Raw genomic sequence first — 12,994 nt, 5'->3', positions numbered from 1 at the left:
GACTTGTTAGAAATGCAGAAGCCCAGGCCCCGCCCCAGAGCTGAATCAGAACCTGCCTTTAAGATCCCCGGGTGAGTCTGTGCAATTCAAACGGGAGAAGCCCTGCTTTATGATACACTGCATCGTCTGTGGCCCTGGAAAGAAAAGCTCTGAAATCAGAAAGGTCACAGAAGTTACAATATGATTTTTCAGCCTGCCAAGTGAGTGATGTACTGCTTCAACTGAGTGCTGACCATTTGCCGGGCATTTGATAATCATCTCCCTTCACCTCGGTCAGAATTATCCTAACTTCACAGCTGAAGAAACTAGGACTCAGCGTGCTAAATAAACTACGTATTCCGTTAGAGGGTTAGGGTATGTTCTACTGCCTTTTCCTGAGGAGATTTTTGAGAATGTGGTTTTCTGACCTCCTCCTGTCAGAAAAGACACTTCAAAGAAAAAGGGAAAAAAGTGAGGATCAGATGCCTTGTGATTAACCAACTGTTAACAATCAGTCACCCCTGTTAGATCTCCCCTGTTAAACTAGTAGTCAGGTCTGGAGTCAGGTCAAATCCCGGTTGCCGTAATTTCAGAGGTTTGCAGTGGGGAGTAAATGAAGAGTGAACGCAAAGTGCTCAGCACAGGGCGTGACACATGCTTACTATGGCAACCATTTAGTAAAATATCCTGTGATTTTTTTTTTTTTTTTAATCAGAGAAAACTAGACTAGACTAGAGCACGGAAGTTCTGTAGTGGAAACGGACATCCACCTTCATAGAAACGTACGGCTTCGCCAAGTGGGGTGAAATGCTGACCCCGATTTCTCCAGTTAGTTTAGTTCCAGTCGAAAGCTGTCCCATTTGGATCTACGGCAGCCCTTAGAGACCCAGGTTGTTAGTCCTGGGAGGTGGGTACGGTAAGCGCCTAAATTCCCCGGTGCACGGAGGTGGGCGCAGTGTCCTGCAGAGGGGGCGTGGCTTACCCAGCCAAACTGCTAATTAGCCGCAAAAGCACGCGCAGGCTGGACGCTGTTCCCACCCCAGCCGCGGTTAGCGTCTTCTCTCCGCAGGTGTCTGGATTCTTCACCGCCTCCAGAGGGCGCCGGCCGGCCAGGCGGCCACCTGCCGCAAGTGCCAGCTCATGTCCGCGCTGCGGCACCAGCAGCCACAAGGCCTGCGGTGCCCTTCTTAATCATGGCCGCCCGAGCGGCAAGGCCCGTGCCTTGCGGGAGGGCGCCCCGCCCCTCACAAACATGGCGGCCCTGACCCTGCGGGGCGGGGCGTCCGCCCCTTACAAACATGGCCCCCTGGAGGGGCGTGGTCTGGAAGGGCGAATTGGGCTGGCGGTGCCAGGAGTAGCGGTCATGTGACTGGGAAGATGGCGGTCTTTCCTTGGTAAGAAGGAAGCGGCGGCTGGGCTTAAGGGAGGTGGTGTCCTTCGTTGTTTCTGGGATTCTGTCTCTGTCTCGGTGTGTGTCTCTGCGAGGGAGTGTGTGAACTGCTTTCTGTTGGGTTTGGGGGAGTCTCCCACCCCATCTCCTGGTGGTCTTGACCACAGATCCCCGGCCGCTACCCGGGTTCAGAGAACCTCCCTGAAGCCGGACGGGTGGGATCTTGGTCCCCTCCTCCGCTACCTCTCCCCGCGCCTTCCACGCCACCCTCTCCATTCATTCCCTAAAAAAAGCTCAAGTTCCCCGGCCTCGGCTTTCCCAGAAGTTGGCGCGGGTTCTGGGGGAGCTGGCTGCAGAAAATGGTGGGCTCAGCTCTGGTCTGGACGACTCGGAAGACCTGGCAGTTTTCTGAATGACTGGGCTCATCTAGAGGAGACTTGCTTTTCTCATCTGTGAAATGGCTGCCATTCATCCTACTCTGTGCAGGGCCCTGCACTGGGCATTCAGGATACACAACCCTCAGACGTACTCCTTGGCATCAAGGAGCTGACAGTTTAGTGGAGCAGATAAGCTTCTGAATAGAAGGATATCCAAAGAAGGCATTGGGGATTAGGCACACCTGGCGGCTTGGGGAAGGTTTGAGAGAGGAAGAGCCTTAAATTGGGTTTTGGAGGATGAATAGGAGGTCATCAAGAAGAAGCTAATGGCGCGTTCCAAAGCGGCTGGGCCTGTCGGCCTCTTGTGGCTGGAGTAGCTAGGAGTGATTGGCGCGTCAGGCTCCAGCTGCTTCTACGGGTGTGTGAAGAACCGGAGCAAGATGTGATGGTAGTAGTGGAATTATTTGGGCACGTGAGAAAGGGAGATTATTTTCTGATCTTTCCCTGCAAATGATGCAAAGTGGTTTACATTGAATGAGTGAGTGAGTGAGCAAATGAAAAAATATACAGCCCTGGACCTTAGAAATAATCAGATACATACTTCTGATTTTATGCTTGATAAACAGCGGTCTTTCTCTTGTTCCCTTCACATGTCTAACTCTTTAAGAGTCTTCCTTCAAAAGTCTCGGTATGCTAAATCAGGATTGGATGCCAGTGAGTTCTTATATGACCTGCCTTGAGTTTTCTTTGACCTAGTCATGCAAAACCCCTTTTAGGAAATCACTAAGGCTTATATACCAAAACATATAGCTTCAATGCACTTATCTGGCTGGAATTTTGTAATCAGAAGATCCAGGAAGATGCTGTTTAATCCCAGTGCATTTTTACCTTTGGTATACTTTACAGAGAGAGGTGCCGTTAGCCGTTTAGCATCTAGGGTCTCCACAGTTCCTAGTCTGGCTGTGCTCTAAACACTTCTGTCTGTGGTAGCATGTGTTCATCTTTCAGTTTGCCCACTAGACTTGATGCTTCTTAAGTTAAAGGGGCTGAGTTTTAACCATCATTGTATCTCCAGAGCCTGGCATGGAGCTTGGCAGAGAGTAGGTGCTGAGTAATATTTATGGAATGAATGAGGAAACTGAGGAGGCCCTCAGAGGAGAAACGTGTTTCTGTCACTAAATTTGACATTTATCGAGCCTTTATCTTGTGCCAGGCACTGTGCTAAGTGCTGAACGTGCAACATCTCATCTCCTAAAAAACCCATTTTTCAGATAAGAAAGTGGAGACAGAAAGATGAAGCAGTTCATTTAGCTTTATAGCCTGCAAGGAGCACTGAGGTTTGGAACTCAAACCTGTGATCTTTTTTTTTTTTTGGCTGCGTTGGGTCTTTGTTGCTGCACGCGGGCTTCAGTAGTTGCAGTGCACGGGCTCAATAGTTGTGGCTCATGGGCTCTAGAGCACAGGCTCAGTAGTTATGGTGCACGAGCTTAGTATGTGGGATCTTCCCAGACCAGGGATCGAACCCGTGTCCCCTGCATTGGCAAGCGGATTCTTAACCACTGAACCACCAGGGAAGTCCCAAACCTCTGATCTTAATCATTATTGTCATATGGCCCTACAGTCTAGGTCCTGGGCAGCAAGGTTCCTGAGTCCTGCTGTGTTGTCATGGGTCTCTCCAGCATGCCTCTTCTCACCCACACTTTTTGTTATTACTGACCTCACCTGTGAGATGTCCAGTGCACTGTGGATTACATTTCCTGTTCAGTCCTATGGTCATAGCACTGTTAAAAATACCATTCTTTGGAGTCAGAATTTCTACATCATTTTAAGACTCTATTGCGGAGGGGGAGTATATTGTGATTGGGAGATAAAAAACTGTGTTGCCAGATTATGTCATTGGTAATTAAAAAGTCACTTGAGGGCAAGGGCGGCCCGACCCCCCAGGAGGCCATCCAGAGGCTTCGGGACACAGAGGAGATGCTAAGTAAGAAACAGGAATTCCTGGAGAAGAAGATCGAGCAGGAGCTGACAGCCGCCAAGAAGCACAGCACCAAAAACAAGCGCGCTGCCCTCCAGGCACTGAAGCGCAAGAAGAGGTATGAAAAGCAGCTGGCACAGATCGATGGCACACTGTCAACCAGCCCAGCGAGTTCCAGCGAGAGGCCCTGGAGAATGCTAACACGAACACCGAGGTGCTCAAGAACATGGGCTATGCCACCAAAGCCATGAAGGCTGCCCACGACAACATGGACATCGATAAAGTTGATGAGTTAATGCAGGACATTGCTGACCAGCAGGAACTTGCAGAAGAGATTTCAACAGCTATTTCAAAACCTGTAGGGTTTGGAGAAGAGTTTGACGAGGATGAGCTCATGGCAGAATTAGAAGAACTAGAACAGGAGGAACTAGACAAGAATTTGCTGGAAATCAGTGGACCGGAAACAGTCCCTCTACCAAATGTTCCTTCTATATCCATACCATCAAAACCCACCAAGAAGAAGGAAGAGGAAGACGACGACATGAAGGAATTGGAGACCTGGGCTGGATCCATTTAACTGGTCCAGCGCGGGCTGGGCCCAGACAGACTCTGGTGGCCTGTGAGGCAGGCAGGCGCGTGCGTGTGTGGGGCAGGCAGGCCGTGGTGCAGGCAGGTTCCATCGCTCTCGAATCTCCCTCCAAAGCAGTAGGGCTGCATCACTGCTCACTCTGCATAGCATGGTCTGCACCCAGTGGTACGGGTTGTGGGGAGGGGGGTGGGGGGCTGGGAGGTGCCTGCTGTTTATAATGTTGAATTTCTGTAAAATAAACTGTATTTGCAAATCCAAAAAATAAAAAAAGTCACTTGAGAATTAAAAAGCAGTTATTGGATTTCGGTATTTCCAGTATAAGGAGATTAATTTGGTAACTGGTAGTAGGATTTCTACACATTCATGTTACCCAATGTAAATAATTTAAAAATAGGGCAGTGTCAACCTTTAATGTGCATATCAGTCACCTGGGGATTTTGGAGAAATGCGGACCCTGATTCTGTAGGGGTATTTCAGTACTCCCCAGGTGATGCTCTTGTTGGTGATCTGTGACTCACACTTGGAGTAGCCAGAGGCCAGACCAAGCTAGGAGTGGAGGTATGAAATGTTGGCCTTTTTTCTGTGGCAGCTGCCAAGGAGCCAGACCACCCTTTCGCGTTGCTGGGAGTTGGGGGTATTTTTACCAGCTTACCAGCTATGTTCGCGGGAAGAAGAGTAAGGCTTTTTGAGAAAATGCCCACTAGAGGTCACTGTTAGCCTTACCAAAGACCCAGGCATTGAAGAAAATGCTTTTAACATCTCAACCTATAGGAAACACTAGGGAACTGAGAGCAAATTTGAGGAAATAATGGGAGAAATGGTTGAAAAATCGAAATAGCAGCTTGACATGGACCTACGGCAAGGGTAAATGTTTCCTTCCCTTTTGTTTTTTAAAGGTTTGTCCAGAACAAGTATTTTTTTCCCCAAAGAATTCCCTCCCCTCACACTTAAAAAAAAAAAAACATTTCAAAGGTCAGTTCTTAAAAAAAAAAAAAATTGCTTTTTCAAATTCTCAAGTTGACCTATAGATGATCTGTAGAACTACTGAATCCTAGAGGCAGGCTGCCTCGGTTTGCATCTGTCTGTATCACTTGCTAACCTCTCACAAGTTACCAACAGCCTCAGCTTCTCCATCTGAGAAATGGGCATAATCATAGTACCTACCTCATAGGATTGATTAAATGAGGAAATAGAGGTAAAGGGCTTGTCCTGTATCCTGGTATATCGTGTCAGGGAGAGGAAATTCCCCCTCCTACTCTCTTGAGTTCTTGTGGCTGGACCAATAATAAAATTGACCCAAGGTAAATTAATGGGAGAAAAAGAAACAAATTTTAATTTGTGTGTTCTGGAGGTCTCATAGATACAGGACCTAAGAAGTGGCTGAAACAGGCAGCTTTTATACTTTTTAGACAAAAAAACTAGATTTGTGAGGAATTGACAGAACAGAGAAAGTTGGGCTTTGGGTGCTTAATTAGTGAAGAATCTAAACAGCAGGCTTGTGGTATTAAAGAAACAACAAGGTTCGTTTATATAGGCTTCTTGGCCCTGAGTCCCCATCTCTGGCGACAAGGGTGTCGTACCTCCAGATGCAGGTGGGCACCTTTCACAGGGGAGACTTATTTCCTGCCTTCAGGGAGACAGAGAGGAGGGTCAGAGTGTCCCTCTACGTCAGCTCTTCCTTAAGTTTCTTAAGTAACTTTAATTCAAGATAATCAATATGCCATATTTGGGGGTGGCCCGCTGTGGGCCCCAACAATAATCAGCACATAACAAATGAGAACTGATACTTGGTGGCTGTGTATCAAGTCATACTGCTCTTTTGATACTATCCTTTCTTTAGCTGTTGATTCGTTAATAATTATTATGGTGATGAACAACACATTTGCAGTTGAATTTCAGGTCAGATTACATTTCTACTCATTCTATTAAATTAACTTTTCAAAATTCTATTGATAAAGTTAAGAGTGATCTGAAAGGAGGAAAAGTATAAGTTGATTTTTTAAACTCCATTATGGCTGTTGATGACTAGACTTCCAATTTATTCTTTGGGGTTTTGTTTGTTTTATAAATCAAGGATTGGCTGGTAGCATATTAAAAGGAGTTTGGAAGACTATTTCATAAATGAATTCAACTGAAATATTTTTGGAAGATGAAGACAGTATATATTTAGTAAATGTTATCCAAAGGGACTAGGCAGTGTATTGTGGTAGGGGTTTTCCTTTAAAAACAAAAAACAAGTAGAGGCCAGTCTATATTGTTAACTAGCTTTTCTCCTTTCCTACACTCGGAGCGAAATTTATTTAGAAAGGGATGGAAGCGAAATTACATGGGCTCTCAGTTCTTTTGTATCGTGTTAGATGTCTGAGTAGGTGGGGCTTATTGAGTAAAGCTGATTAATTGCACGGCACAGTTAGATTTGGGGTTCATACACATATTAATGAAGTCAAGGAGCTGAGAATGGGGGTGGGAATGGGGGGGCGTGGAAGGGATGAATTCAAGGCATCTGGAGGCCAAGGAAACAAAGGGGCCAGCTTCCTGTGCTCTTTGAAACTGAGAGTTTTCCAGGTTTTTAAGCCTGTTTGCCGTTTGGTCAGCCATTTTGTCTTTAAGTCATTCCTCTCCTATTGAATTTTACTGTAAGTATTCAAGAGAAGCCAAGCTGCACCTTTAACACTTGGTTTAGAAATTTCTTCAGCCAAATATCCAAATTTCATGGCTCACAAGGTCTGCCTTCCACAAAACACCAGGACACGGACTAATTCAGCCAGGCTCTTCGCTACTTTATAACAAGGATTGCTTGCCTCCATCGTCCAAAAGCGTGTTCCTCCTTCTGTATGAGGCCTCATCAGAATGACCTTTACCTTCTGCGGTTCTACCAACATTCTGTTTACCCCCACTTAGGTGTTCTCTAAGGAGGTTGAGGCTTTCTCTGCAGCTTTCCTCTCTTCTTTCTGAGCCCTCACGATAATCACTGGTAATCAGTCCATTCACGGTAGTGGCTTTTTCTAGCACATCCTTCAGAACTTTTCCAGCCTCTACCCATTATCCAGTTCCAAAGCTGCTTCCATATTTGTTATACTGGCACTCCGCTCCGGGTACCAATTTTCTGTCTGAATTCGTTTGGGCTGCTGTAACGAAATACCACAGACTGGTTTTCCTTTTTTTTTTTTTCGGTTGTGCTGTGTGGCATGTGGGATCTTAGTTCCCCAACCAGGGATCAAACCCATGCCCCCTGCATTGGGAGCACAGAGTCTTATCCACTGGACCACCAGGGAAGTCCCCCAGACTGGTTTACTTATCAACAACAAAATTTAATTTCTCACAGTTCTGGAGGCCGGAACTCCAGGATCATGGCAGCAGCATGGTCAGGTGAAGGCACTCTTCCTGGCTCACAGCCAGCACCTTCTCACTGTGTCTTCACATGGTGGAAGGGGCTAGGGAGCTCTCTGGAGCCTCTTTTATAAGGGTACTAATCCCATCATGAGGGCTGTACCCTCAAGGTGTAAGCACCTCTCAAAGGCTCCACCTACTAATACCTTTTGTGGGTTAGGATTTCAATCTGTGAATTTTAGGGAGACACATTCAGATCGTAGCACCTCTCCTGCCTTTTATGTTCTAGTTCTCATGCATTTTAATTCTATATATATTTTAAACACCGTAAGAAGTTTTCTGTAGTCGATATTTAGTTTTACCTACACCTTCATCTTTTGTATGCTCTTTAGTATATATCTAGTATATATGCATATGTACACACATATGCGCATATATATACATGTTAGCATATATTTTTTGCTTTCAGCTGGGATCATTTTCCTTCTACTTTCAGCATTTAAAAAAAATTAAGGTGTGGTTCTGCTGCTGCTGTTCTCCTTTTTCTTTGACTGGAAACTTCCTTCTTTTGCCCTAATGTTCACAGAGTAGTTTCACTAGGTCTAGAATTCTTGGTTGGGAATTATTTTCTTACAGTACTTTAAGGGTATCATTCCTTTGTCTTGTGGCTCTCATTTCTGTGCTGAGATAATAATCTTTACTGTTGTCCTTTGAAAATAACATATCTTTATTCCTTTTAAGAAATCCTCTCTTTATAGTTTTCAGCCATTTTACTATGAAGGCCCTAAGTATGGTTGTTTTTTGTTTTGTTTTTGTACTGGTCTTGCTTGGGGCACAAGCGTTTCTTGAATCTGCGAATCAGTGTCTTTCTTTAGTTGGGGAAAATTTTTAGCTATTATCTCTTCAAATACTGCTCTGCCTGTTCCTCCTCTCTTCTTTGGAATTCAGATCGTATGTGTGTTAGATCTTTCTTCATGTCCGTTATGCACTCTTCTGTGCTTTTCATCTTTTTTCCTCTGCATGCTTCAATGTGAGTGATCTCTCCTCTTTTATGTTCCTTCTCACTAATCCCTTCACTTGTTAAGCCTCCGCAAGACTGATGAAAACTCTCTGCTCTTCATCTACTTGGCTTATTCCTCTTGCTCTTCCACAGCTTAATTGGAGAATACTTTGAGGGGAAACCAGGACCGAATCTCTCACTTCTCTGCACTGCCTTCTCTTCAGAATCTCTTCCTTCAAGCCCTGGCTGTCTCCATAGCCCTGAACCCTAGTTTATCTCTATAGCCCTGTGAGTTTTCCTTAAAGCTTCTTTGGCTACTCTGCACCCTAGCAGCTGCCCTCTGCCTGGCTCTTGTCCCATGCCAAGAATCAAATGCTCTGTGAGAGATAGCTGGGCAAGAGAGTTGGCTTCACTTCAGTGAGCTTCCCTTTGTCCTGGCCTCTGTCCTCGCAGGTCTTGTTTGCCTCGGCAGCTCCTTATACCTTCAAACTGATTTTTAAAAAAATGTTTTTTTTACTTTACCACTTCTTATTGGTCTTGGTAAAAATACTGTTCCACTGTAAACTGTCTCATCGATGAGGAAGTCTCAGCAAAAAGTTGTTAGTGTGTATGCATCTCCAACTAATTGGTTTCTGGGTTTTGCTGTTTACCAGGCATTCCAGGAACAGAAACTACAAGGCTGAGTTTGCATCATGCCGGTTGGAGGCTGTACCACTGGAATTTGGGGACTATCACCCACTGAAACCCATAACTGTAAGTTTTGTCGAGGGTCCCTCTGTGACATTCTTATTCCATAAAATTATAGACAGTATTCCTGGGTCTTTCTCATTTTGCCAGTGGTAGGTGCTTTTGCATATTTAAATCAACCATTTTTTTTGTGATGTTGGTCTCACCCACCATCATTTTTATTCCCTTTCTCATATTAGTGAGGTGATGATGCATATGGGCTGCCTTTGTTCCTGATTTGGAGGTGTAAACAAAATACTTCTTAATTTGCCGATTTGGAATATTAAGATCACTCTAATTACTAATATAAGGTGCTGTCCTGAATAGCATCTTAGTCTATCTGTGAGTTTATTTAAAAAACAAAACAAAAGGCAAGCAAGAGTCATAGATTGTCTCCTCTGAGTTAGCACTTTTTTATTAACAAGTAATAGAAGCTACGTGGTTGTCATCATGGGTGGGATGAGGTTGACAGATGCCACTAGACACTGAGGACGTGACATTTCTGAATGGCAGAGAACCTGAGAACACACAGAGGTGATTACATAAAGCAGGAGGTCACAAGACCAAGCTTCAGTCTCCCAGGGCCCCTCAAATCCCCACGGGCTCGAGTGGCTGTGGCTGACCCACCAGTGAGTTGGTTCCAATCTCAGGAACTCAAACCCAACAGCAGGGAGAGTGTCTTCTCTGCATTTTCTGTTTGCCCAGTTGGGTTATGTGTCCTTCCCTGAATCAACCCTGGTGACTGGGGTGTAGAATATGCTGATTGGTTGGGTTGGGGCTCCTGCCCACCCTGGGAGCCAGGAGCAGAGTTCACTCCACCAGGCCTTTAAGAGCTGAAAGTCAGGCAAGGATGCCTTCCCAAAGAAAATGTGGACTGTTGAGGCTGGGAGATGGAGGAATGGAGGCCAGGCAGACAGGAACAACAGACATGCACCAGTGGGAGGCACTTCGCCAAGTTACCTAGGGTTAGTGTCAGACTCCACAGGTGTAGGGCATGGTCTTCAATAAAACTGCCCTAGCTTCAGACTCCAGCTGTAAACTTGGGGGTCCCCAGGCCACCTGCACTTCTGACCAACGGGCTACAAATCTAAGGGTTTCCGGCGACCTCCCTCAGGTTTGTTAATTTACTAGAACAACTCACAAAACTCAGAAAAGTGAAATACTTATGCTTATATTTTTATTATAAAGGATGCACATGAGGACCAGCCAAATTAAGAGACATATAGGGCAAGGGGGAGGGTCCCAAAGGCAGAGCTTCCTGTCCTCTGCCTGTGGAGTCAGGGTGTGCATCACCTCCCAGCGCATCATGTGTTCAACTGGGAAGCTCCACTGAGCTTTGGTGTCCAAACTTTTTATTGGGGTTTTATGACACACATGATTGATTGATTCCTTGGCCACATGATTGAACTTGATCTCCAGCTTCCCTCCCCTCTGCTGAAGTGAGATCTCTTTCATCTTTTGATAGGTTTATTGTCCATCTGTGGTGAATTAGCCTGAAAATTTTTTATCGTAGTAAACCTTTAGACAGATCTGTTATATTCTACAGTGAGGGTTATCACCTGGCTGAAAGTCCGAGCCCTTCAATCACATGTTTGGTCTTTCAGCATCCTCACATCAGCATAAACTCAGGTGTGATCGAGGGGCTCATGAATGACTGATGCTCCAGGGACTTGGAGTCTCCTTTCCAGGAACCGGGGACAGAGGCCAAATTCTCTTTTATCCGACGCCCTCTCTCCTTCATGCTGTTACATCGTCTCTCTCTCTGAAGAATTGTTCCAGGTCTTTATAGCCTCCTCATTTAAAAAGGAGTGGAGCCTAACTAGCCCTTCTGGATGTTGAGCCTAAACCTTCAGCAGACAGACTCTGGCTCTGGTTGGATCCTCTCGGCTCAGGGGTTCACCACGGTCTGGTCCTCTGAAGTTGGGGAGGGTTGGGGGCAGTGGAACAAGAACATGGCTTCACACCCCAACACCCCCGCCTGCTTCTTAACACATACACAGTTCTCCCGAAAGGGAGGAGTTGGGCGCTCACTGCTTTGTGATGATGAGCTGGCCGCGCAGAGCCACTGAGACCGTCTTCGAGAATGACGACTCTGGGATCTTCCGTATGCTGGTTCGTTACCCCACCTAGACCATTGCTGCAAGATGCAAATTCTGCTGCACTGGGTCCGGGGTGGGGCTCGGGGGTCTACAGATTTATGAGCTGGCAGGTGATGTGCACGCGGCTTGTCCAGAGACCACACTTTGAGTAAGAAGGCTCTGTAAGAACTCACTTATAGCATCACCTTCTAAATCTCAAAGACCCTGTCTCTCCCTTCCTAACCCCAATTTCTCACCTTCCCTTCCTCGACAGCTGGGATTCCGAGTCATGTCAGTTTGTCACAAAAAATAAGTGTCCCTGCTGCAAAGGAATGGTCAGTTCGTAACGGAACAAGGGAAAACCCATTTGAGTGTTTCATTGGGAAAAGTCATAGGAGACTACCATTTTACCTCCACAGATTTTCCCCACAGGTCACAGAGTCAAAGACAAAGAAAGTGAGCCGGAAAGGAAGCACTTCTTCCACGTCCTCTTCATCCTCCAGCTCCGTGGTGGACCCACTGAGCAGCGTCCTGGATGGGACCGACCCCCTTTCCATGTTTGCGGCCTCTGCTGACCCTGCAGCCCTGGCGGCTACCACGGTAATGCTCCTAGCTATGGTCAGTCCTGTGGGTGCAGGGTTGGGGATTTTCACTGAACAAGTAATACGCAGTGCACTCGGGTTGTAACAATTCAAATAATCCAGACTCAGTGACACTGCATAGCATGTAGATCCTGGAAACTGCTTCTTCTTCTTCTTTCGTTTTAAAGCATTTTAAAATTCTTTATTTTCATTTCTCTTTTCATACCCTTTATTTTGGATTTATTTTTATGTAATCACATAACTAATTTACTAATTTTTCATGTAAAAAATCAAACATTACAGAGGAGTCCAGCTGACCAGTTCTCATTCTGTTCTCCACTCTGGAGGGCATTATTGTTATCAGTGTAATGTATATTCTTCAACTTTTTCTTTGTATTTTCATAGATATTTATGACAACAATTTCTGAACATTTACATACATACTCACATATAAGTAACAACAACAGCAGTCATAAGAGTATCAGCTAACTGCGTAGCAGGTATTTTCCAAGTGCATTCCAAGTGTAGTTCTCATACTGCCTAAGCTTCATTTAAAGAGGTCCACACAGAGGAGCAGAGATGTTAAGTGACATGCAAGCTGGAATTCAAGCCTGGGCAGTCTGACTTCAGAATCCACCATCATTCTTTGCTGGCATTGCACACAGCTATTTACTTTTTTTTTTTTAACGTGTATACTTTTTTTTTTTAACTTGACAATATGTCTTGGAGAACTTTCTGTATTAGTACTTACAGAACAACCTTCTTATTTTGAACAGCTGCATTGTATGGTAAGGAACAGGACATGATTTGGGGTTTTTTTTTGGCTGCACTGCTCGGCTTGTGGGAATCTTAGTTCCCCGACCAGGGATTGAACTCGGGTCCTCGGCAGTGAAAGCCCAGAGTCCTAACCACTGGACCGCCAGGGAATTCCCAGGGACATGATTTAAATTGCCATGATGGACACAT

At 45.6% G+C, this 12,994-nt stretch overlaps 1 protein-coding gene and 1 pseudogene across 4 annotated transcripts in view; both read left to right on the top strand.

The window, feature by feature from the left end:
• Window positions 1–1,356: 1,356 nt before the first annotated feature.
• Window positions 1,357–12,994, top strand: part of VPS35L (VPS35 endosomal protein sorting factor like) — a gene marked incomplete at its 5' end in the record, with an annotated part of 129,505 nt that continues 117,867 nt past the window's right edge. For all 3 annotated transcript variants that reach the window (XM_082857442.1, XM_082857441.1, XM_082857443.1), the window contains 3 exons: window positions 1,357–1,373; window positions 9,297–9,396; window positions 11,880–12,047. In XM_082857442.1, the coding sequence (XP_082713568.1) occupies window positions 1,357–1,373; window positions 9,297–9,396; window positions 11,880–12,047 (285 nt within the window). The remainder of the gene's footprint in view (window positions 1,374–9,296; window positions 9,397–11,879; window positions 12,048–12,994) is intronic.
• Window positions 3,637–4,456, top strand: LOC309972981 (charged multivesicular body protein 4b-like; annotated as a pseudogene). The gene has a single exon. The product of its transcript is annotated as a charged multivesicular body protein 4b-like (transcript).

This window comes from Leucopleurus acutus (assembly GCF_964270905.1).
Source record: "Leucopleurus acutus genome assembly, chromosome: 16".
NCBI classification, from domain to species: Eukaryota; Metazoa; Chordata; class Mammalia; order Artiodactyla; family Delphinidae; genus Leucopleurus; species Leucopleurus acutus.
Note: the sequence above shows the minus strand (reverse complement) of the source record. Positions and strands in the feature narration are given on the sequence as shown.